At 34.7% G+C, this 25,551-nt stretch overlaps 4 protein-coding genes across 4 annotated transcripts; 2 read left to right on the forward strand and 2 right to left on the reverse strand.

Annotated features, from left to right (window-relative positions):
- Positions 1 to 5,879: 5,879 nt before the first annotated feature.
- Positions 5,880 to 13,695, forward strand: LOC120340854 (forkhead box protein Q1-like). The gene is made up of 4 exons (XM_039409240.2): positions 5,880 to 6,032; positions 6,360 to 6,670; positions 9,947 to 10,079; positions 11,269 to 13,695. Exons 2-4 carry the CDS (start codon positions 6,422 to 6,424, stop codon positions 12,018 to 12,020), a joined length of 1,134 nt encoding a protein of 377 aa, XP_039265174.2. The 5' UTR covers positions 5,880 to 6,032; positions 6,360 to 6,421; the 3' UTR covers positions 12,021 to 13,695.
- An 838-nt stretch (positions 13,696 to 14,533) lies between these two features.
- On the forward strand, positions 14,534 to 16,165 carry LOC120341020 (hyaluronidase-like). The gene has a single exon (XM_039409437.2). The coding sequence runs from the start codon at positions 14,557 to 14,559 to the stop codon at positions 15,904 to 15,906; it is 1,350 nt and encodes a 449-aa protein (XP_039265371.2). The 5' UTR covers positions 14,534 to 14,556; the 3' UTR covers positions 15,907 to 16,165.
- Positions 16,166 to 17,493: 1,328 nt separating this feature from the next.
- On the reverse strand, positions 17,494 to 21,557 carry LOC120341233 (ras-related protein Rab-10-like). Its single transcript, XM_039409709.2, has 6 exons — positions 20,663 to 21,557; positions 20,292 to 20,352; positions 19,003 to 19,141; positions 18,769 to 18,858; positions 18,442 to 18,543; positions 17,494 to 17,943 (listed from the first exon to the last, which is right to left on the reverse strand). The coding sequence occupies exons 1-6, from the start codon at positions 20,796 to 20,798 to the stop codon at positions 17,839 to 17,841; spliced, it is 633 nt and encodes a 210-aa protein (XP_039265643.2). The 5' UTR covers positions 20,799 to 21,557; the 3' UTR covers positions 17,494 to 17,838.
- Positions 21,558 to 21,700: 143 nt separating this feature from the next.
- LOC120341232 (choline/ethanolamine transporter FLVCR1-like) lies at positions 21,701 to 24,600 on the reverse strand. Its single transcript, XM_039409708.2, has 3 exons — positions 24,254 to 24,600; positions 23,168 to 23,832; positions 21,701 to 22,780 (listed from the first exon to the last, which is right to left on the reverse strand). The coding sequence occupies exons 1-3, from the start codon at positions 24,550 to 24,552 to the stop codon at positions 22,413 to 22,415; spliced, it is 1,332 nt and encodes a 443-aa protein (XP_039265642.2). The 5' UTR covers positions 24,553 to 24,600; the 3' UTR covers positions 21,701 to 22,412.
- Positions 24,601 to 25,551: the final 951 nt, after the last annotated feature.

Genomic DNA, 25,551 nt, shown 5'->3' on the forward strand with positions numbered 1-25,551 from the left:
TCGAAATGTTTTTCTCGCTGATTTGAATACCTTCGTTCGACCTAATTTAGTATTACTAATCTTTCAGCGTCATTGGTAGAAAAATTCATTCTTGTTGACCATAATCTCCAAGGGCAATATTCGTGAATATTTGATTCAAGAGTTGACATTGGCACACTTGCAGTGTACATTGAGAGTAGCCGAAAATATAAGTGGTGCGCTTTATTATATTGAGCAGGAATGCGTTTCTGGTGGCACCAAAAGATTATACATGCTTTGTCACTTAAATTACAATGATTTCAAATAAAATCACTTTCTTGAAATATGTAAAACCAGAAGTTTTGATATTTCTTTATTACCGCTGAAATAGATCAGATGGAATTGTTCTCTACAATTTGTAAAGGGTTGCCTGTCCTCTATAAACAATTAATATTTTTATATACATCCTGGGGATGGGTGAAAATAATAAGACGGATTAATCATGGCTCTTCGTTCAGTGACCGACGGAAATCCGTGTGCGCAATGTTGCAAATGCATCAACGCTGTTATTTGCTCGGCGTTGTGGCGCATCGTGCTAAGAGTTACGAATACGCTCTCCACTGCACCTCTGATCACCCTGTGTGGGTTCGCAGGTTCGAATCCCTACAGGGAAAATTATGTGCGAGAGGATTGCTGGACTCCTCGCCGCCGTAGGGTGGTTCACGTGGGGTTATGAATATCATTCACGTGGAGTATAAACAATAGAGGACCCAGATCAGAACCTTGTGGTACAACCATATTAACATTTTGTGACGTGAATCTCACATTACTACTCCATACGTGCGCTTATGTAATTTTTGATTAGCGAGAGGGATTTACGTGTAATACCATAATGATGAAGTTTATACAATAATAACGAATAGACAGACCGTTCGGACCGAATGTTTTCCTTGAGTGCATTTAGTTTACAATGGAAATAATTTTGTATTCTAGTATAGGTTCCAGGTAAATTTAATTTTCCTAACGTTTGCCCTAATACTTCATCAAATTTAAAGTACTCTTTTCAAGCTTCGATGTAAGATTAAGACCAACGTTTACAACATAAGTGTCAAATTTTTGGCAAATGGATTGAAGGCTGCATATGATGCCATAACGTGTCTCAATTTCGTGGCAAAATGTCGTATAATCTTCTAATAAGTGATTGTGTTAACGAGATTGTCTTTTTTGAGTCACCCTCTAGTTCTTTGAATTTTTCTCGGTTTATTTCTTAGTTCCAAAATCATTTTAGACATTTTTCATACGTATGAATGTTGGAGTTTTGTAATATTTTTGTTTTGTCGTTGGATACAAAATGACTTTTATATAAACGTTTACGAGTCGAGATTGTTTTATTGATACCTATCGTGAAACATGGTTTCGAGGTTTCAATGTCCTACAAAAAGGAGTCAGGTTCGCACAAAATGGAAGTTGGATATATTTCAATGATCGCACAAATTTGGTACCAGGGTTCTTTTTCAATCGCGTATCACGAACTATACACACTAGTATAGGTCATAGGAAGATGGCCAGAAATATCATACCACAAGGCACATAACCCAACAATTGTAATTCATTTTCGTTGCTGTATATGTGATCAATTAATGTGCAAGAATTATTAGTGATTGGGGTAGGCGCTGATAATAACACTAGTAATGAATTTGACGGTGACATGTTTGAGTATTCTGAAACGAAAAAATCGGGAGTTTCGCACAAATTTTTGTTTGCCATAATTTTGTGCATCGACTCGCTGAACAAAGTCTAGACTTTTTTGCAGTCTTGCTTGCGATGTCTACATATATAAATTACTGCACAAATCACGTGTTTGCCATTGAATAGTTTGGCACTTATTCACAGTCAACAAGATTAAGCATATATTCATCAGTTCTGAAATATTCAACACAGTCTAGGCAATATACTATTTACTGAAATAGACCGGTGTGTTCATGTTTCTTATACGGCTATGATATCAGGAGGAAATTTAAATCGTCTAGAAGATAACCAAGTTTTTCTAAATTTTTACCAATCGATCTGATGTTCAAGTGTGTCATAGTTATATCATTTCGTGACTTTTTAGACCAGGGGTGTGCAAACTGCGGCCCGCGGGCCAAATACGGCCCGCAAGAAGAAGTTGTGCGTCCCGCGGAGAAATAACAATTTCGAATGGTGTACCCGCAAAACGAGTATTTATTCTTTTTCGTCGCAAAGCCCATACCAGTCATATTAGCAAAACAAGCTAGCAAAATTCTGTTGCAAAATACACGATTTATATTACAAAAACGTGTTTCTCACTGCATTCGTTTGAAGTCGGTGTGACAAAAAATTTAAATAGCAGTTTCTTCAGAAGTTTATGCGTTTTAAATCTACTATTTCTGCAAGAACCCCTAATAATGCCGTAAGATCAATCGCAAATATAGGCAATTTTTGTGCTTGCAACTACCAGAAAGCCTAAATTAAATAAAGGTGCGGCCCGCGGCTTCACCCAGTTACTTGTATTTGGCCCGCCAATAAAAAAGGTTGCACACCCCTGTTTTAGACTATCAACACCTATGTGCACAGGTGAATTTGATCTCCAGGCGGGGCGGGCATACACGAAAATATCAAGTTTGATAAACTGATCAATAGTAAAGCCTCAACATTTGATATTTAACTATGAGTGACATAAGTCACAGTAAATTACACTGCGAAGGCAATCTTTTATACATAACTGACATCGAAATTTTGGAAGCATTTAATGCAAAACAGTTTACTCTCAGTGTGCTGGAATCAAGAATCTCATGGGCCATTTTCTGATTTCAACTCCTTTGTTGTATTTCCAAATGTTTGAAAAATGTCTCCGTTGTAGAACCATAAACTTTGGTATTCAATTTAATGTTTCTTCATTCTGGTTTGGTGCATGCGTCTTTTCATTCTCTTGGTTAGATTTTTCGTTTATGTACAGAGATGACACGCCAGGAAAACCATCCAACTATCTCATCTCTTTGAAGGTTTTCTCACATTGTAAGAACTCATCCGGGTTGTTCCGACTTACAAACTTCATCATAATTGGTTGTGACAAAGCACCTCGTTTTGGGTGACACTAATTCGGTTGACAGAGTAATTGCTATTGACCACTCCGTTATCGGACTGCCCAACTTTATTATACACAGATATGTCGGATTTCTCAACGTTGATCTCAAGTAACCAAACAAGCCCGGCGCGAGTTCACTTCATACAGCCTTATGCAAAGCCTTCGTGAAGTGACAAACGCAATGGTTGAATGATAGCTAACTGACCTACTCATTTCTTTCCTTATTATTATTTAATTTAAAAAAAATGGCGTTTGAGATCTTGAGAACTAACAACTTAAACAACACTCCCTGTTATGGCGATTGTCTTGGTCCATAAACTCTCCGAAGCATTTGAAACCAAGCAACTTGCTATTGGAATATCTCGTTTGACGTGCTTAGGTTTCATATGGCATTCACGAAAACCTAGTATAACTTACAGCTAATGTAGGACCAAGTTTTTTTATTTGCTTCCTTCGCGACAGGATGTGTATTGAAAAAAATTCAGTCTTCCATTTTGTTTGTTTAGTTTAGTTTAGACGATTGTTGAAAAATGAACACATGAATTCGAACCGATGGCATAGTTGTCACATTTTTGTCAATCATTAAATCGTTTTTCTCTGATCGCGAAATTCACGTGGTTCTTGATGGTCAGCCCTCCTGGACATACCTCATTTTTCATTGAGTTCCTCAGGGCTCAAATCTTACACCTATATTGTTTCTAATATTTATCAATGACCTTCCTGATAATCTTATTTGTACTTCACTCATTTATGCTGACAACACAACTTTTTATTTTTGTCTTGGTCCAACTGACCGTTACATGATTACCGATACAGCATCGATTTCATTGCCAGAGGAATTCTCAGACTAGTTATTCAAAATTTGTCTGGTTGGGCTGAGTACCATATTTCCTATTTCTTTTATTGTGTATTCACATTGTGTGCTTTGGAATGGTGAAAAAATAAATTACTGATTACTGACCATCTGTAAGAATTGGAGTTGGAATAGATACAACGTCGGCGGTTTGGAAGCATCAATAAAAGAAAGTTGGATCTTATTACCGTCATTGACGATATTTGTCCTATTGCTGTAATATTTGTGCTGGTGCTTCTGGGACGTACTAAGTCTAGAGACCAATTTTAAGAAGAATATTTAATTTGATTGGGGGTCTGAACTGCAAACTTTTTCCCGTCTACAAAATGATGCGTCGCTGTGCATATTTTGCAGATACCTAATGGACTGTATTTCTCTGATCTCTCGGCACTTGACAAGCTAAAAGAGTTTTCAGTCGTTGAACTCGGTTGGCTGTGAGGCTCTCAACTGTTTAGTGTCAGTGCACCTACCAGACAAAACAAAATATGATGCCCAAAGCCCAAAAACTTCATTTATGTGCAATTTACTACCTCATAGCTGCTTTGTATTGACGCGAACTGCTATAAGTGTCGCGTCAGTCGGCATCTACTATCACGCAAATCTTCACAATAATTCTTCATAGTCTCAGTAGCTGTTGGCTCTAGTGGTCGCCCGTAGCTTCACTCAGAGATCAAACTACTTTATTGTGACCTTGCTTTGAGAAAATTTCTCTGAAAACCCTCCGATATACAGTAAACCAACTTTTTTTTAAAACTAGCAAAATTTACATATTTATATCGACACCTACCCTAGCAGATACATTAGTAAAATAAATCTTTATTGATTCAAGAGAGCAAAGGTGAAATTTATGGACACGAAAGTTCAATAACTAATCGCATTAGCGGTGGCCTACGCGACTCATACGGAAATGTGTCTGCTCAGTAGCAAAATCATAAACGTAGAGCCCGAAGGAATGAAACGATGTTCCCGTGAATAAAAATAAGATAGCGAAATTTTGGATGAAATATCGGATCTCAAAGGATCCATACGAAATTTGGGAACAACAATCTTTAACCACTGAAAATTTCGAAGCAATTTATCCGGTGACTAAGGAGAAAAGCGATTTTTCATAGCAAAAAAAAAAAAATACTAACAACAAGAACAACTTAATAACAAAACGATCCATAGGTCCATTTAGTGTCCAATAATCACTATTTCAGCAACGTGGAGTACTTTCGTTGGGCGACGCGTGAATCGCATTTATTGAAAGGAGTGTGGAATTGAATATATGTAAATAATTGATTATGTTTTTCACTCGTTAAACTTATATGTATGTAACATATATGTATTCAAAGTGTTCGTGCTCTTGATTTTTTGGAACCTATACCTTCAGAATTTTAACTTGAACAGTTTTTCGATTTAGAAATCGTATCATAATATTCTATTATATACATTGAGCAAATATATTAAAACCGTCACGCTCGCTATAAAATCAACGATTGGTATCAAACTAAACGATTTCACGAAAATCAAACAGAAGATTTACGGAGAGAATAACAACGTAAAATATCTTTTGGAAGTATGGTTTATAGAATTTGAGTATATAAGAAACGATTCGTTGTCAGCTCCGAAACGACATAAGAAAACAAACTAGGGTGATTCAAGGGGAGGTGAATGTGCGGTACGGTCCTTCAGAGAGTGTTTCCTTTTTGTATGGAGTATACGAGTGGAAAGCCATGACGATTGAAATTGAAGGGCGAGGCACGACCAAACGTTAATAGAGTGGAACCTTTTGTTATAGGCCACTTGAATAGTACGGGAGTGCAGAGAAAAATCAAAAGCGCCTTAATAATACTAAATCTACAATACAAAAAGAATTGACGCAGCCCAGGTTTTTGAAAGGCAGGGTAAACCCTCTCGTTAAAATCGCTCTCGCACACACATGCTATTTGGTTGGTTGTTCGTGGTATTTTCTTTTTGTGTTTGAGTAAAACCGATGTCAAAACACTAGACAGGTAAAAGGAACTTGGAATAGTTTAAAATAGATTTTCTTTTTCTCAGATTGTAATTCTAGACTAAGACTTCCAGCACTGAGGAGTCGGGTGGCGTTCGCGAATAAATCATTTCAAAAGATTCGTAAGTATCTTCTTCATATTTTAATTATATTTTTACATTTCAATTAGTATCAATTAAAAACATATTAATTAACATGTTTCAAATGCCTCACACCTAATGTGGTATTTATCTCTAAACTCGTGTTTTTAGGATTTCCAATTGTAATCTCAAATTTTAGGCATATTTGGTTGCTAAAATATATTTAAACTTCAGATGTATTATATATATATATATATGAATTCATGATTTTTAGCGTTTTCATTTTGCCTAGAATAATGCGGCTAATGGCAGAATATATTTCCATCTTTGTGCAATACGCAATATATATAACAAAATATTTTATTTCAGAAGTCGGAGCTCAATTTATTCTACAGTTTGAAACTTCACATCTTATAAAATTTTCAACGAACATGACGACCTTTCAAGTTCAGGGAATGCCGACACAAGCTCATAACATGATGCTTGTTAATTCTAGATGTGGAAATATTCCACTTCGTCAAGAATATTTTCGTTGTAATTCAACGTCTTCTGCGTCAGATAGTCGCAGTGTAAGTAGTGAAGATGAAATTATTAATGTTACAGATGATAATGATGAAGTTTTTCGGGATTCTCCGGTTCCATCTATTGAACTTAACAAGACAACTGAAGAGCAAGATAAGGTTAGTAAAGGACAAAACATCACTAGTTTTCTTCATAGTTTGAACGGCGCTCCCGAAGTATGTGCACCAAGATGGCGCACAACCTGAATCCTAACCTGGGTACACATACTATGTTCTTTTTGTGCGCCATCTTGGTGCACATAATTCTGGAGGTCCGTTTGAACTTCTAATTCCCAAAATATACCACATCTTTGTTGGTTAGCAAAACAAAGTTCCTATCAATATAGCGGAATATTGTGTATCGTAAATCCTCGCACTACAACTATACTTGTGTTATAGTAAAGCATGGCGTTTAAGCAGGGTTTCTAGTGTTTTTAGACGGGTTTTCACTGTTTTTAAGCGTTTTAGCAGGGTTTGTTTTTCTTCGACGTCTTTGGTTTTGACTTGATGATTACTGTTATTTATAACTTTGAGCTGCATCATTTATGATTTTAGTATTAAAATACACAACTATTCTGGTCACGCTTATGTAAAGAATTGTGAAATAGTTGATAAAGCCATGTCGGTACTCGTCGCTTTGTGAAGAGGTTCTCATATAAATAACAATTGATATCATGCAACTCTGACCAAATTATGGCACACAATGAAGCAACTTTATCTCGCTAAAACAGCCATACTTTTTCTGATATAAAATGAACGAATTAGCAAAAATGCTGCGCTATATAAAAGACTTATATTGAGGGCTTTATGCTAAAACGACAAAACATGAAAATGCTGCCTTGAGTAAATGAGTAAAAATACAATTTTGGGTTTTAAATTCTTGTAACTTTTTATTGAAATACTTCGTTAAATATTTTGCTTCAAAGTAGACGCAATTTATTTTTTGATTAGCACTTTCGAAATTTCAACATTCGCCCATTGTCTTGGAACTCTCGATATATACATCCACTTTGAATATGCATGCCACGCCTGGCAGTGTTTTTTATTATTGTCTAAAATACTATTTTCGGTTACATTTCGTTTAAAATGAGTGCAATGTTTATGCCAAACCGCTGAGATTGGGAATTGACTGCCATCGAATTTTTGTGGAATTAAAAAAGTAACTCGCGTGACAAGGGGTTTTTCCATCTTTCCTCGATGAATGACTTCAATATTAGTATAAAGGCGTTGGAGTGTTTGCCACGCAGAAATTGTTTGTGTGAAGATAAAAGGCGTTGTTCAATCTTTTCTTTGATATAAATTCTTTAGAATAAATATTAATTAATAACTTCTATACATAATATTACTAAATTCTAAAAATAGTTTGGTTTCACCTTCGTATATTTTTTTCTCGCAATAACAGGAAATAAATACAAAAAATCATTGGCTTCTGTGTAATTTTATACGTCAGTATAATTATTGTTCATAATCAACACGGACATGATATTAACAAAAATAAAGTATTAAAATGCTACACCCCCATCGCAATAAATTTACCTTGAATATGTATTTATAAACATGTCAATATACTATTATTTTTGGTCCACTGTTATAGAAACACTGAAATGGTAAAAAATATGTCATTGGAACATTTAAAATTCTTCTCGATAATTTGTTTTATTTCATTATGTAGTTATTGTACCGTGAAAAGATCAATGTAATGAAATATATTTGTACGCGAGATAATGTGAGATTAAAAAGGCTGTTAGGGAACATGGAATACTCACACTTGACGCTATATTATTACACGAAATTTGATACTTTATTTCAATTTAATAAAATTTTATTTTATCCTATTTTTATAATCATAATTGGCCACTCAATTTACCATCGCTATATTTACCATAGTAAAGAAAATCTAATTGATAATATTTTCCTATTTTGTGGTTTATCAAAAATTCGAAACTATCTGTTATGTTGGATATGTTGTTTACGTTGAAGCCGATATGGAAGCGAATAAAAAATCCTTTGAATCGACAATAAAAACAGGGTGTTGTAAGAGACGCCACGTTGCCGTCTGTGTGCGTCACTGCGTCCATGAGGTCAAAAATTTGCTTCAAGATCAAGGTCGGTTTTATGCGACAAGATGGGAACGGTGTTTGATGTCTCTTACAGCTATTTTCAAAGTAAACATTATTTTATTGGTGTTTACTATTTTAACTCTGAAGCGTTGAAACTTTAAAACGTTTGAAATATGCACTAGGCAAATTGTAAACATTGAAGGATTTTTGCAACAACGTTGAATAGAAACCGTGAAAATCGAGATAATCTAAGCCATTCAACGTAAATTCCGCTTAAAATATGGAACTAAAAAGCTTGTATAATATCGATATCGGAATAACAAAACTTCCAATTCTCCCAATTTTGATAACGGACTACTTGTAGAATTTAATTTGTGCTGCTATGCGGGGGCGACGCGGAAAGAATACCAGATGGGGTTCACGTAATCGCGTGTTATAAATGTGAATGTATATCCCCCAATTTTTTCGCTTATTGCGTAATATATAGTGGTGCGTTATAACCGGGAAAAAATTACCAATATTAGAGATTTGAAATGTCAATAAAACTCTGACGCTAATTATTGTCACGCGATCTGTTATTCTATTCCTAGACAGTTTGGCGAATAACTGTTTATGTTTATATGGAAGGGAACGTCGAAAGATATTTGTCCATGCATTCATAACCATTTCAGTTTACTGATATAATTATTGCCTGGCCAGACGTAGAATTGGCATAATCAAAGTTTAAATAGCGTGACTCATCACTATCCCATGCTTTGCTAAGCGTAGAAAAACAACATACCCATGGACGACTGAAGAGAGCCCTTAACAAAAGACGTTACCTTGACAACGCAAATGGATTCTATTGTCAAGCGTAAAACCGTACGATGAGTTTAAATATTGATTTTTAGAAACGAAAGTATAAAATAAAACCGTGAATCCTGGTTAACTGATCTCTTTATTTATCATTCTATGTAAGTCAGGATTTAAAAACACAATCAAGTGGGATGACGATCAGTCGAGCAATGATGATAATTCATTCTTGCGCCATTTTGAAGAAACGTTCAAATTTTTTCACGATTTGAGTAAAACGAAAAACACATTTGAATCGATTGATAGTATCGTCCCCAAAAATTGACATTTGCATTCTGCAATGAACACATTTTACTTAAAACAAAACAGCAGTCATAAAATCGCGTCAAATTTTTTTTTAAAATATTTTAAACTGAAATAAATAAATCAAATGATCTTTCAACCCATAACTTATTCTGTTTTCTTTTTGACTCAAAATGTTTATTAGATGCCTAAATGTTAAATTTATCCCATTTGTTACTTAAAAAAATTCATGTTTTTTCAGAACTTGAACGGTGATTTTTACAATGAAGAAAGAAAAAATATTCCAGAGAGTGGAAGTGCGTATCATCGACGGCCAAAACCGCCTTATTCTTATATTGCTCTCATTGCAATGGCGATACGTGATTCTCAAACAGGTATACCTTTAAAAAAAGTGATATCACCATACGCTATAGAAAAATATATTTCGGTAGTAACCTATGGCGGAATAACCAATGGCCTACTTCGGTGTATGTTTCAGTCAATGTTGCAGATTTACACACTCATTCTGAAATTTGTTCAAGACTGACCACAATCGATCCACGTGCTATTGATTTTACCAAACGTCTAGCCATATTTTACGTTTTAGGATAAATCACATTCATAGATTTTTCACAATAGATTTTTATATGAATTCAACAAAGCTTTTGGTATTGTTTTTTTACTATGTGAAACTCTTTTAGTAAAGACTGATATCGCGTGCGAATGGTCTGTTTTCGTGGTTTTATTTGGGTATTTATAACTGCAATTAAAGTTTGAACAGTACTCGTGCAAATAATAAAGAATATTCACGATGACAGAATGAATAAACATCGAACCATTCCACGGGTTGTATTCTTTGAAACTTCTCACGAATCGGAACATAAACGAAATATCTTTTTATGATAAAAAATGCTAATATTTGTGCTGCGGAAATTTATAGAAGTTTTAGTAATTTGATCAGCAGTGTCAATTACCTTTCGAATCTATGAGGTTACATTCGAACATTATTTATGAAGATGTCAAAATTTCGATCCTTCTCAAATCGTTCTGAAATTTGGATTAGATGTTTGGATGTTCTCATTGCTAAATTATGCTCAAAATATGAGTACTGTAATTAGTAATGTCGAAGAAATTCAGTTTGATTAAAATTCTAAACTGAAGCTATTTGAAAAGACTGATTTCCATGAATTTTGATATTTTACATTTTTTCTATATTACTTGTTTTTTTTTCCAGTAAAGTTAAGATTTGTGCCTAATCCCTCGTAGTAAAATTTGTGTTATATCATAATTAAAATGGTGAAGGAACAATTTCTGTAATTTTGAAATAACTCGAAGTCAAAGCACCCCATGTCAATAACTGAATAATTATTCTCAAAACCGACATGAGCTGATGAGAGGAGGTCGTAGTTCAATATATGAGTAAGCCATCTTATCGACTTTTTTCTTCTCTAAGATATAAAAATCCGAAATCAAAATAGAAAATTGCATGTAATAATTGTTGCATTAGGATGGTAAATATGAATTACTATGAAAGTAGGAATGAAAAAAAAAATAAAGATCATATATATATATATATATGTTTAGGAAAACTAACACTGGCAGAAATTAACGACTACCTGATGAAGAAATTCCCTTTCTTCCGTGGAACATACAAAGGATGGCGTAATTCAGTACGACACAACTTGTCATTAAACGAATGCTTTAAGAAAATCTTGCGGGATCCATCACGACCTTGGGGAAAAGATAATTACTGGACCATCAACCCGACAAGCGAGTACACATTTGCAGGAGGAGTCTTTCGCAGAAGGAGAAAACGCATTGCACGACGAAGCGGAAGTGGTGGATACTTGCACCATTCAGATACAGATGAGGTTCAACCACCATGTGTACCAGTAAGCACACAACATCCACTTGCTGTGAGTATGTGTCATGCTTATACAAATGGACATCCACAATTTGCTAAAATACCGGAACAGAAAAAAGAAACACAGACGAATAAAGATGATTCATCTAAAAGTTTCACAATTGAGAGCATTCTGAATCGTAAATGCACCAAACGCGAAGACATTTCTCCGCCACCCGTAGACTCGAGAATTAACATTAGTTCTTTGCCGTATTATCCTCTTTATTATTTCGCCGAAATGCCTTTTCTCGCACCGATGACCGCAGAAGGACTCAAGAAATCTCATTGCGTGCCAACGCAACTTTACGGTCAATATAGTCCGGACATCCGAGCACTGCCAAATGCTTTTGTTCCCAATTACTGGCATCCCATACCGGAACATCCAAAATTATCGCTGCCAACTGTACTCGGAAGCAAGCTTCTGTTGGTATAAATGGTCTGATGCTATCATTAAGAGAATTTGTCAATCACAAACGATTACATTTAGACTGTGACTAAAATCATATTAATATTTCGAAACACAAGAATGATAGAATACTTTAGATAGAATTCCAAAGCTGATAATGAATAAAAATCTTTGTCCGGTGAGATATCCGGAAATTCTAGTAGAATGAAAATTTGATATCTCGGTCCACGAATCAGTTTTTGAAAAACGCTTACCCGCACGCGCTTACTCACTAACAATCGGTTCCGTATAAGTTTTTATCTTACACAATCGGAAGATGGGTATTTATATCAAGGATTTTTGATAAATAAACTTGGCACGGTATACTATATAAGATACCATGCTTTGAATAATACTTGTTTACCTGACGCGGCGTTTTTTAGCGCCGAGCTTTTCATATTTTTATTTTTTTTATTAGACTTTCTTTTTTTGAATTATTAAAAATTGTTAATACAAAATCATTACGACATGTAATTAGGCCTGTAATGGCAAAATAAGTTAATTATAAACACGTTTCATAGTTTTTATTATTCATTGCATATTGACTTTCTGACAAACTGTTAATGAAAATACAGTTAAATTTTATATATATATGTTTTCTCAATTTTAGTTTTGTATTAGAGATTAAAACACTTTATAGTAATTAAATTGTATAGTTTTCGTGGTATGTAGATATTGTAGAAGTGTAAAACACTGTTTTAACAAGTTAAATATTGAAAGCCCACTTTTGGAAGTTAACGAACCTTCGTGGTTTGAATGCTGGATAACGTTTTCAGCGAAATGTGTTTCTAAACTGTTTCATAGATATTTTGATAAACGTACTTTCAAAACCTATCAAATTTTATTTTTAGTTTTCAAAGTTTTGAAACTTGCCCTTCATTTTTATTCTTGTGGATGTGGTGTTTAGATTATTTTGACTATTATCATGCTTGCCTGTGATTGTATCTGTTTTAAACTGATATAACATTTTACTTCAGTGGTTGAGCATGATCCGATGATAAAAATTGCGTTTGGTATTCCTGTTGTAAATTTTTCGCTCTGAATACTCACTAATTTCTATAGATTCTTTCATATATGATTTGTAGACATCCGTATTGGCTGAATTGTAAATTTCCTATATATCACGTTAGATCTTGTTCAGATAATTTTAGTAATTGACGACGTGCGAGCACAAAATTTGCAAGCATATAGTAGTATTAAATCTACAAAATGAGTAATGTAACCTGACTTTTATGGCGAATTAGTTGACAATCGCCTTTTGTGAGCTATTCGACACAGAATGCAGGTTAATCTTCCTTGTTGTTTGTAGCAACCTAGCCAAAAATATTTTGGTCAACTATGCGTTATAGATAAAACACCTATTCAATGCGTTTTATCAATATCTCATAGCACAAAAAATAATTTTGGCAGGCCACGTGTAGGTATTTTTCTATGCAATTTTCCAAGTAACGACTGTGCGCTTCTTGAATTTGCACACATTTTTTTTGCAATCAGCAAATCACGCTTAATGTTAACGTAACACAAATCAGAGGCGGGAGCATTTGGATTTTAAACGATGCCCGATTTTGGCAGAAAATAATACATAATATGACTTCGTTTGGAAATAACTTTCCAGAGGGTTTTAGATATTTTATTTTCAATAAAATTACTTCCTTTCATTGTATTGCAGTCTTTTCAATTTCAACCATATGTATTCGTCACAGGTCCGTATCGACTTATCAATACCCACATGGCTTTTACTTTATTGATAGGTTGCTGATTCAATGAAGTCGATCGACAGTTTAGATTTGAGAGAAAATAGTATTAGCCAAGTACCATCTACCTAGCAATAGATAGAGCTGAAAGTTACGCATGTATGTATGTATGTATGTATGCTGGGTCAGATGAAAATAAAAGGTCAGAGAAATAGTAAGATAGCTAACAAAGCTGAAGTTTTGTGTCATCTGCCTTGAAATATTCAAACAAAATTTCTCATAACAAATTCAAATGTAACTTGCAATTTGCGTTCACCTTTATAACTATATTCAGCGATGACACGAGAAGTTTAATTCCTTTCATGACTGAATATTATTATATATATATTTCATGGCCACAAAGTCATGATAACAGGAGAAATGAGTAAACATTGTAAGTTGTATTGTAGCCCATGTTAGGGTTTGTATAATAAGCAGCCAGTGATTTCAGTAGCGAAACTATGGCTGCTGTGTCATATTAATTACCTGATAATATTAACATGAAAGATATATATTATATGAATACTCAAACGTTATTATATAAGTTATACTAGAAGAATACTTGGGCCTTTTATACTTGAAAAATATCTGAGTAAAATATTAAATGAGTGAACCAAAATATTCCATCATTCAATCTGGCTCAAAAACTCAGTCCGGAGCTCGGTAAGTCGTATTTATTGCCTTCGAGAGAAGGTGCACTATTGTGTTGCATTTTAAAACTAAATGCAATTTATGCACATATTTTTTTAGAAGTCTGTAAATGAAAGCCCGTCGTTTGAACTATATTGACAATGCGCTGCTTCAAATGGATATTCGCAATATTGTTTGCAGATAGCTTTTCGAAAATTCACTGCGTAGGAATCAAATCAAATATACTTGGCCCTTCTCTGCCAAACAAACCATTTAGTGTTACGTGGGATGTTGCAAGTGAAAAATGCAAAGAAAAATATGGCATTTCGCTTTACCTGGACCATTTTGGCATTCGGCATAACACTAAAAATGGCTGGAAAGGTAATGTTATATCGATATTTTACGAAAATGACCTTGGTCTCTTTCCACACTTTAACGATAGTGGACAACCCATAAATGGAGGTCTTCCACAAGAGGTCCCGTTATTCGCTCATTTGGATAAAGTCATAAAGGACGTTTACAGAGTGTTGCCGGATCTAGATTTTGAAGGTTTAGCAGTGATTGACTGGAGAAGCTGGCTCCCTCTGTGGGATCAAATATGTTCCAATGATAATATGCATATGCACATCTACAGAGACAAATCTATTCAAAAAGTCAAAGCAGAACATCCCGATTGGCAACAATCGAAGATAATTTCTCAGGCTAAATTAGAATATGAATCTGGTGCCAAAACACTCATGGAATTTACTCTTACATTGACAAAGAAATTGCGGCCGAAAGCCAAGTGGGGCTTCTATTTATATCCTGATTGTTACAATTATGATAGTGACGGTCACAAAATTGATTTAAGGTGTACAAATTACACTAAAAATCAAGATGATAACCTCAAATGGCTTTTTAACGAGAGCACAGCGCTCTATCCATCGGCCTACCTGACTAAATGGTTTAAACATAACTTGACGGCTTTGTACTTTGTTGCCTACCGTGTACTTGAAGCAGTTCGCGCAGACAGTAACAGACCAGAAGATACAAGCATTCCAATATTTCTGTATCATTCGGTGGCGTACCCGTATACAAACAAATTTTTGAACCTTTTTGATCTTAGAGACACCATTGGAGTTGCTTCACTATTGGGAGCTTCTGGCGTCGTCATCTGGGGAGGATATGATATCGCCAATACTGCTGAGGAATGTCAGGACTTAAGCAATTATATTTCATCTATTTTGGGACCTTTTGTACAATTGATCTCGGATGCTGCTTCTAAATGCAGTCACGAGCGATGTAATAATCACGGAAGATGTGTATTGTCACATTTTCCTGGATACAAAGATAATCTTAATGAACGAACCCATCTCGACGTTCAGGAGGTAGCAAAGACGATGTCTACATTAAACGAGGATTTTTTTGAAACATTTGATTTATCACTTCAAAAACCTGGACGTTATCAACATTATATAGTTTGCCAGTGTTATGAAAAATGGACTGGAAATTTTTGCAATGAAATGCATTAAATGTTATTCAAATTCGATATGTGGCAATTCAGCGTACTTAATTATTATACGACCTACTTTTCTACCAAATTTCAAAGCTTTAATCAATTGAATGAAACCATTTATACCTCTCTTGTAAAAACTGTTGGCAAAAGGTACTGCTTATAACACGAATTTCGCAAATTTTCAAAAGAGCATTATTTTACTATTATTTCGACTAGCAGCTCATAGTTTATCTATATATAGATATACATATATATATTATATATATTATACCCCTTTTGTCATTGTTTTTGTTTTCAAATAAGGTAATTGACAAGTTGATCCATTCGCATGATCAGTAAGTACACATACGCATACTGTGTAAACCAAACGTAGAAAATTGGAAGCCCTATTATAATAAAAAACCCTAACCATACATTTCGTTGTATTGGATTTATTATTGAATATTAATAACACAAAAAGACTAAATACAAGATGAATTCAGTTATTTGACCCAAGTTTGTTAATTTTTTAACCAACAACCAGAAACGGATTCAGATGATGAAGGGTAGCTGGGCTATGGCATTTATGCGACTCTCTAATTATCTAATACATTGTCATCACGAATGCTCTATGATATCTATTATGACGGCATAATATGCCTTTCGCTGTTACGTCCGACGTCATACTACCCGTTTCTAGTTGTGAGATGAGGGATGAGGCATGAACCATTCAATACCTGATCAATAAAACATTAATAGTAAATCAATTAGGCATTCAGTTCTTTTGAACTAAACAGGCCTGTGATAAAATAGTAAAATATATATTTGATACACTTAAAAGAGCTATAGTTTTTCAAATTTGAACAAATTCTCATATTTGGCCGCCTTTTTATTTTTTCATATTTTAAACGTAAAATATTTGAGACAATATATATTTAAAAACTTCTCAATGATTTATTGTAAGTTAATATTGTTTGACACCAAATTGTTTTTTGCTTCATCGAATTTAAAAATTGCGGTTCCACGATCGATAGACCACCGATACTCTAAAAGATTTGATACTATAGTTGTGACTCGTATTATCTGGCATTTCGATTCACGTTGAGACTAGACGTACAGAGCCTGGAAAAAAGCGAGGGCAGTCTGGTTACCGGTACCCTGGTACAGATACTGTTACGGTAGCTTTTACACAGTTCTAGCTTCGTTCAGGATATGAGTTTCGTTATGGCTTTCGTGTCCATATATTTGAGTATAGCTTTATCGTTTGAATCGTGCCGGAATTATTCCCCCATTGGCATGGTTTTCTGAGATCAAGATTCTCTTCGTTTCTTGCAAAGTATTCTTTTTGTCGCCTCGAAATTGTAGGTTCTATAATATGTGTCTCATATATATATATAATATTTACCTCCGAACCTGTAATTATATTAAGCTGAAAATTATTTTCTTTATTACATATAAACCATATTTCTCGGTACTTGAAATTACTAAAAAATGAATATTTTTTCCAAAACGAGGACGGTCGGCTGACTATCCATGTTCGAATGTCGCGATGGACTTATGGATAATTTAACTAAATTTCATTGGTGACGTTTTGCAGTCTAACCACAATTAAATTCGTATGGTGTCACTTTGATCAAGGTTTATTGCAAAATATATAATAAATGATTCAATTCAGTAGAACATAAAAGGTAAATTTTAAAATTGAACATTTTACTAAGGTACCAATTGTTTGATAGCTTGCTTTTCAACTATACTTCTCAATAAATTCTCTTTGATGTCACACTAAAGCAAGACGGTTTTATATTTCGAAATACAAGTCTAATCTTCGAGTTATTAATTTCTAATTCATACTTATGATGAAACATCCGTCTATTGTTTTGACAGAACAGAGATGCAGGCGAATTAATCAATTTTTGTTTCGAACTATCAAAAAGAGAATATTTTCACAAGTAAGTCATCTTTGCTGCAATCAGCAACATTTTTTCGCAGTAGCAGGTGGTTCTAAGCTTGGCTCGTTTAATTTGATTTCTTCGTACTCTGGTTTTCTGATGGGTGGCCTTAGCTTGTCTTTGTTCTGTTAAAAATGAGTTGAGAGAGTGCACTAGGGACTTCGGCTAGTAACTTGAACATGGAAAGTCATCCGCAATTTATCAGGGTGAACTGAAGTAAGTTCTGGTTTTCCTATTCATAATTGGCCTGAATTTTAAAGAAATGTTTATACTGTCTTGAAAAAATAAGTAAGATAACATTGATTTTAAAGTCGTCAAAATTCAAAATAATTTTCAGACTAATGTTGGTATGTATCCACTGGTATATTTGGAACATAATATTTTGATAGACGCACTGAGTCAAACCTTAACTTTTGCTATAATTATTATTACCGTATTTGCATCATGATTATACAAATCCAAATAGTGTTAGTGACGTTATTGGTCACAGAATAAAATTAGCAATAATTCCGATCGCACGCTAAGAGGGTCCAATTGTATATTATTTGTTTATTCGTAAGTAAACTTAGGTGTATCGTACTGTTCTAAAAACAATAGCTACCTCTCGAGAACTGAAATCTCACCTTTTCAACAATCTTTTCAAGAATATGATGAAATGCTTCGTCTACATTAATGTCGTTTTTTGCACTTGTTTCCATGAATGACATATTGTATTCTCGAGCAATCTAAAAAATATATTTCACTTGAATATAAATATAATTTGGATATAGCGTAATTATTTAATTGAATAAATCATATGTAAAGTAGCTTGTGCACTTCATGCCTTTTCGTGTTTACCGGTGAAAATCACAAAAAAAAAATGGATGGATGTAACGTTTGTACCTCAACGTTTCAGACTTCATAGGCATTCAGTAACAAATGGAGTTTGAGAAAAATTCAAAACCACTTACATTTTCCCCATCTCTCTTGGTAACTTGCCGAAGATCTTCTTGGTCACATTTATTTCCCAAAATCATGCATTCTGTCTCATCTCCAGCCCACTAAAACAGAAAGAATTGAAAAATTAAATATCAAAAGAATTAAATATACTATAAGCATAGAAGGCTAATTTTTATGCTGACTGCAATAATGAAGAAAAGTATGCATAAAAAATTAGATTAGAATAACTAAAGATTTGTACCAACCATTCGTATATTTTTCACCCACATATTTACGCGCTCAAATGATTTTGTATCTGTGATGTCATAAACGATACAAATTCCCTTAGCCCCTCGATAATAGGCAGTTGTTATTGATCGGAATTTTTCTTGTCCAGCCGTGTCCCTTAAAATATGATAATTTTATAAAGACATAACGTGTATTAAAAAAGGATTTACACTTCACACATTTTTATAATTTTTTTAATGACTACTATTCAGTTTTACGTTTTTTTTCAAGTTCACTTTTTGCTATTGGTCCATAAGGTGTAGGGTTAATTAAAACCCTATCTCTCCAAGTTTCCTGAGGCCATTTTGTATGATTTTTTCCGAATTTTTTATTATCGTCAATCTTTAGGCCCTAAAACGGCAACCAAAAACCATTATCATAGCTAAAATAGTTACCGTAAAATTCACAATTGTATTTACAGAATTTACCAATTCAACATCTTCACTTGAGAGATTTCATGACGTCACGCCCTAATTATTACTGCATAAAAGCTTCGAAAAACAGCGAATGTAATAATTGTCGACCATTAAATCGTAAACAACCCAACGCCATGACAGCGACAATGACGAAGGCTTTTACGTTCAACTCTTATTTACAATTTTACCACCCCACCATGTATGGTAGAGGGTAGTCACGTTTTTGAAAACATTACGGTGCGAAATATGAAATGGATTACTAAAAAAACATGCTAAGTCATTATAAGTGATTTGTCGGCTGTCATTCTTATCTGGGTTATAAACAATTCTTACCAGCTTTTCAGAGCACTGACTCAACACATCGTTAACATCCCGGCAAGAGCTGGTTTTAAAATCTCATTTTGAAAAATATGTGTTTTTAATTAAGGCAAGACCTGTTTCACCAATAGGCAAGGCCTAGAAATTCTAACTTGAACTGCAATTCATTTTTATTCCGTTTTTAAATTTTAAAGCTGTGTTCCAAAATTGAACCTGTATAACATTATTTAAATATGAATTTTGTTTCATTTTTAGTCAAGGAGGTTGTTTTTGTTCCAAATATTCCCAATTAAAGTATAAAAAAATGAATACAGCCTTGAGCTTCTTAATATTGTTTTTTGAATTCAGCTTGTTATATACTAGCGTGATTAGCAAACATATCTTACCTGTAATTGAAATTTTTGGAATTTCGACAAATTTTTATAAAAAAGATTGCTTATGGAGCCAAAACATTGATTGCATGACAGTAACAATTTAATTTCTATTCAATTTATGGGTCAAATTTCGACATTTTTTCTTTTGTATACACTTACCATATTTGGAGTTTGATCAAGTGTTCGCCTATCTCTGCCATTTTCATTTTGAAATCAATTCCTAAAAAATGAAATGTCAAATTATTAGTTTCTACAAATAAGGCACTTGTTTATTGGATTGAGTTGTCATGCTGCTTAGCATAAGATATTCTTTATAAGACGGTATATTTAATGAACCATGTGAACATAGCGTTTTTACTATGGTGTTGTGAATTTTGTCTATAACTCACCCGAATCGTACGCTTTTTGTTTTATATCAGCAGCAGAAATCCAGGTTGGGAATCTATAGGTTAATCGTCTATATATCCTTTATAATTAAAAATACTACATTATTTATGCCTGAATTTTGGCTTTGAAATCTGAATACCTACCGATAGTGGCTACAAAGCTGGGAGAAAAGGCGTTTTCCGTATATCTCCGTAAAATACACGTCTTCCCGACTCCTGCATCCCCAATCAATACAATCTTGCACTGCCAATCAGGTCTTCTCATTGTAGTTTCCGTCATTTCCAACTTATCTCTAGTCAAATTACAGCGAGCGACCCATCACTGCATTAAAATTATGCTAAACCTCTAGTGTAAAACTTTTAAGGCTTGTATTAAACGCGTGATATGATTGCAGGTACATACTGATGTTTGCCATGCCTATTTAAATACCTAACAACCGAGTTACCATTCGTTCACGCCGATAGCGACTTGTCAACTGAGGGCGTTGGACTTATCTCAAGTCGGAAAGCCCCAAGCTCCCAAAATTTTGTTGATTTTCAGTTTGGGTTATTCGGTACAGTTTGGATGTGTACTAGTCACATTTATACCTTTCTAATACGATTATTTAGCAATGAAACACAGCCCAAAAGCTTACAACGCCAAATATCTAATTGCTCCCTTTCATACAGACCGAAAAAACGATCCAACAAGCTAATAAAAAACATCTGAACCGCGTTGAAATACTGTTAAACGAGGCTTCTTTTCAAAATTCTGGTATTGTATGTAGCCTATCCTATAAAGAAGGAATTCGATAGCAGCATTTTAAATTCATCAATACAAATGTTGACTTTGTTAGTTAATACTCAACAACGATAGGGAACAATGGCACCACTGGTTTACGTATAACGGTACGCTTTTACATACGTGTATCAATAAGCACGTGCCATTTGTTTGCGTAATTGTAACTGTCACGCGAATATTCGGTTGCAAATTGGTGCGACATAATTGTTGTTGATTTTTTAACTTATTGCCAGCATAGTTGCAAACGTTGTGCGCCTGTAATAACGGTGTTTACCAAGCTGGCAAGAGCATGCAAGAGGGTTCCGTATAGAATGACAACATCCTAGATTACAGCGATGAATGGGCTTATTGTGTGATCCATCATGCTAATCATCCTTTATTCTCTCAGCACAAAAATAACGTTTATATCTTTACACTGAAGCAATTTTATATATTTAAGGCACGAATATGTGATGGAATTTGCAATTAAATAGCGTGAAGCAGGGGTGTGCCACCTTTAATACAGGAGGGCCAGATACAAATAACTGGGTGGAACCGCGGGCCGAAGCTTCATTCAACATAGGCTTTCCAGTAGTAGCAACAACAACAGTAACAGCAACTTGATTATTGATCTCATGACAATTTTTCTTTGTGGGCCGCATTTGGCCCACAGGTTGCACACCCCTGTGTAAAGAATATTTTAATAGAAATATAATCATTATTTGGAGAACCTCAGTGACACTGTTGGACTGGTTGAATGTTTTATTAGATGAAAATATTTACTAAAGTAAGCTCCATGAGTCAACGAATGAATTGTAATAGATCCGAGACCCGAAAAGCCAGGCTACTACGAAAGAAACGATCATATATATAGCAATTAGCAATGTCTCTGATATAGACGTACAAAATTTTGTTTGAGCTTCCGCCTTTCAATATATATTTCCAGTCAGAGCCCAATATTAAGAAATATTAATATTTCTTATAAATATTAAGATATTAAGCCCAATATTAAGAAAAAGTGTAGCTTCCGACGACATCTTCAAATAAGAACTAGCCCTTCCATTGGAATGGGTCTCTCCTTTACTTGTCACTCATATGCCATCCACATACCGAGGCACAAATAATGCTATCAGTTTATAATATAGTGTATGCATTTGCGCGTTTTCGTCTGTAGTTCGGCTCAACCATAGCTACAGACACCAGTGAAATACAAAGAAAAAATATTGTTGCTACGCCGGCGACAGCGACGCTGTAATATTCCATCACGGTCCTTAAAATGGTTGTTAACACGAACATGCTCAAGTTTCCAAGCGATGAGTTGATTGACATCATTAAAATCTTGCTAGTAGGATACGTAGTTTCTATTAGAAGTTCATAAACTGCAGGAATGAAAATTCCTCGTCCCATCATAAGCAAGACGTACAAAAAGTACATCATGTTTAGCAGCTCGAGTGCATGCGCAAAACACAGTCCAACAGTCGAAAATATTGAAATCAAGGTACCTGGCATGAACGAAAATATAAATATAAAAGAATATAGAAAATTGAACGTGAAAGATACATGATTTTTAACGAATTGTAGCAAGTTACCATTGCCCGGACATATGGACAGATATAACCGACCAACATGGTAGCGCAAGTTGTCAAGCAAGCAAAAGTAAAAAATTTGAGACGAGTAAACGTAATAGGTTTCTAGGAGATACTTCCATCTGAAATTGCTAATTGGAAGAAAAAACGAAAGAAAACTTGAAAGCGATTGGTGCAGAATGGAAGTGGAAGACAGAATCTTCTTCTGTCCAATAAAAACATTTCTTTCAAATGGCGTGGCATTAAATTTGTGTCCAAATTTTATGTTCATATGATATTACAAAACAGTATTAACAATCATACCTGTCAATGCAGTACATTTGAAATTCGTAAACTTGTCAACGATACGTCCTGTAACGAATGTTGCTGCAACAGTTGCCACTGTTCGCAAAAAAGCAATGTTACCAGCTGTTATATTGTCTAATTTGGGAAACGTTTCCAGCAAGCACGAAGGCATCAGTGTGACACCAAAGCATACAGCGCCTTCGCTAAACATTGTTCCTAATGTAATTAGCATGACTGGTTTCATCAATGCAATTCTACACATTTCAATAAGTCGGCTTCCTGATGACTGTTTCGGTTCCATCATCTTTTTCTCTTGTGAACGGCTAGGAGGTGTTGGTGGACGATTTTCGAAAAACAGAATTGATAACAGCAAGCAGACAATCATTATCAAAAATATCGCCCCGAATGTAGCGCTGTACAAAACACGTGCTTGGTGAAACGTTGAAATGTCGAATGATGAATTGTGTGTTGAGTTTGCAGGATTATTGTTTGGAATTACATTAGGAAATAACAATGCTGATGTAATTGATGCAATGCTGAACATTGTTATTGGTAATACAAAAGCCGTTGCAGTTTGATTCGGTGGAAACCAGTTTGCTGCCAAAAGAACTTGAGCTATATATAAAATGCCAGCTGTCGACGTCATAAAAATCCGACCAATTTCCGTAACGTAAAATAGGTCTCTGAAAACAAGGGGTTGAATGAGTTCAAAAAGGGTAGTGTGTACCAGGTTAGGGTTAGTCCATAATTTTATTACGATTTTCCTTATTTTAATTCTATTAGTTCGAAGACTGTCTGTGTTAGCCAAGGGAATTTACCCCCTACTCATATGTTGCAATACCTTAATACAACTTTATATAATATTTGAAATAGAAATAAAGGCTCCACTCGACACTCGAGTGTATTACAAGAAGTTTAAGATTCTAATATAATATAGAATTTTCAATGTATATATCAGGTGTTGTTTGACAGTTAAAAGAGATACTTAGCGATATTTTTTTAGCAGAAAGCAATGGAATTGCTAAAGTTATAAACAGCAATATTTATTTCTCTAATTTTTTCGCAACCGAAATTATCAATTCATTTTTCAAAAAGCCATATTACCTTGATTGAAATCCAATAAGACAGATCACACTTCCACACAAAAGACATGATATCATGGTAATCACCAGCGACCTCAAAGATAATGATTGACTGAAGTATCCCACCAATAACGTCACGGGGAATGCAATAAAATTCCCAATGATGACAAGCAAGTCAATCTCATACGGCGTGGCGCCATAGAAATCTTCAACTACTTTGTGTAAAACCACAAATCCTGTACTAGCATAATTCTTCACAAAAGCAATTGCGCAAAGTATTCCGAGTAGAATCCATCTTCGTGCATACCTAACGTAATCCATTGCAATACATCAGTAGAATGGCAGAATATTGTTTAAGGCACAGCAACATTAAGAAGATACAAATATGGTTTAATCAATCACAGTCAAATATACGCGACTAACAGGAAATGGCGCAAAAAGCGTACGAGGAAGTTATTATAAATCGATAACACATACACACATGCATGTAAGGCCTGGCTACAAGACAATATTAAATATTTCAGCCATGTACAGCTGTGTATTTAGCCTGTGAATGCTTGCTACCAACTCATTTACGAGTGTTCTGTTTTTCACCAAATCCTCTAGTTTTGTGACAATACCATGCTTTGAGCTAAATTGTATGAAAAAAAATGGGCGCTCCTGAAGTATGTGCACCAAGATGGCGCACAACCTGAACCCCAACCTGGTACACATACTGTGTTCAGGTTGTGCGCCATCTTGGTGCACATTCTTCTAATCTAGAGGTCCAAAAAATGTGTATGCCGTATTGCACAATGCACTCCGTCTGCTCTTCAGACTTTAAACACTGAAACGATACTGCCAAAATGTGAAAATTGAACAAACATGAATGGTATATGGTAAAGTGTCTCCCTGGTTGTCAATTTCGACTTTTCAGGGGTTTTATATAAACATATATCCCTCGACAGGTGCCCAGACTCCAGAAAACAAACATACGCAAATTTTCCCAATACCAAACCATATAAATAAATCATCAATCCGAAGCATATAACAAAATCGGCTTTGCGCAATCCAATACCAATAGATTGAATGTTGTTTTGGTGAAAATGTCGCAAATCGAAGAAACATGAAATGCACTTCAACCGATATGTATATATAATCTCATATATTCCAGCAATTGTCGAACGTTTTAGCAAACTGGTACTAGCCTGCGATCGGTTTGAACTTGAATTTAAATGTTTTACATGAGTAATTGAAAGTTTTTCAATTTTTTTTCGAAGGGGCAACAATTAGTTTAGTCTTGTGCTAATGATATTTCGAAAAGTTAGCCAAAAACTCGCG

The sequence above is a fragment of the Styela clava genome, chromosome 14 (assembly GCF_964204865.1).
Source record: "Styela clava chromosome 14, kaStyClav1.hap1.2, whole genome shotgun sequence".
NCBI lineage: Eukaryota > Metazoa > Chordata > Ascidiacea > Stolidobranchia > Styelidae > Styela > Styela clava.

Coding starts and splice junctions, on each gene's coding strand:
- LOC120340854 (XM_039409240.2), top strand. CDS start 6,422: ATGACGACCTTTCAAGTTCAGGGAATGCCGACACAAGCTCATAACATG. Junction 6,671..9,946: donor CAACTGAAGAGCAAGATAAG/GTTAGTAAAGGA, acceptor ATGTTTTTTCAG/AACTTGAACGGTGATTTTTA. Junction 10,080..11,268: donor GATACGTGATTCTCAAACAG/GTATACCTTTAA, acceptor ATATATGTTTAG/GAAAACTAACACTGGCAGAA.
- LOC120341232 (XM_039409708.2), bottom strand. CDS start 24,552: ATGGATTACGTTAGGTATGCACGAAGATGGATTCTACTCGGAATACTT. Junction 23,833..24,253: donor CTTATTGGATTTCAATCAAG/GTAATATGGCTT, acceptor CCTTGTTTTCAG/AGACCTATTTTACGTTACGG. Junction 22,781..23,167: donor CAAATGTACTGCATTGACAG/GTATGATTGTTA, acceptor CGTTCATGCCAG/GTACCTTGATTTCAATATTT.
- LOC120341233 (XM_039409709.2), bottom strand. CDS start 20,798: ATGACGGAAACTACAATGAGAAGACCTGATTGGCAGTGCAAGATTGTA. Junction 19,142..20,291: donor TTGATCAAACTCCAAATATG/GTAAGTGTATAC, acceptor TCATATTTTAAG/GGACACGGCTGGACAAGAAA. Junction 18,544..18,768: donor CCAAGAGAGATGGGGAAAAT/GTAAGTGGTTTT, acceptor TATATTTTTTAG/ATTGCTCGAGAATACAATAT.
- LOC120341020 (XM_039409437.2), top strand. CDS start 14,557: ATGCGCTGCTTCAAATGGATATTCGCAATATTGTTTGCAGATAGCTTT.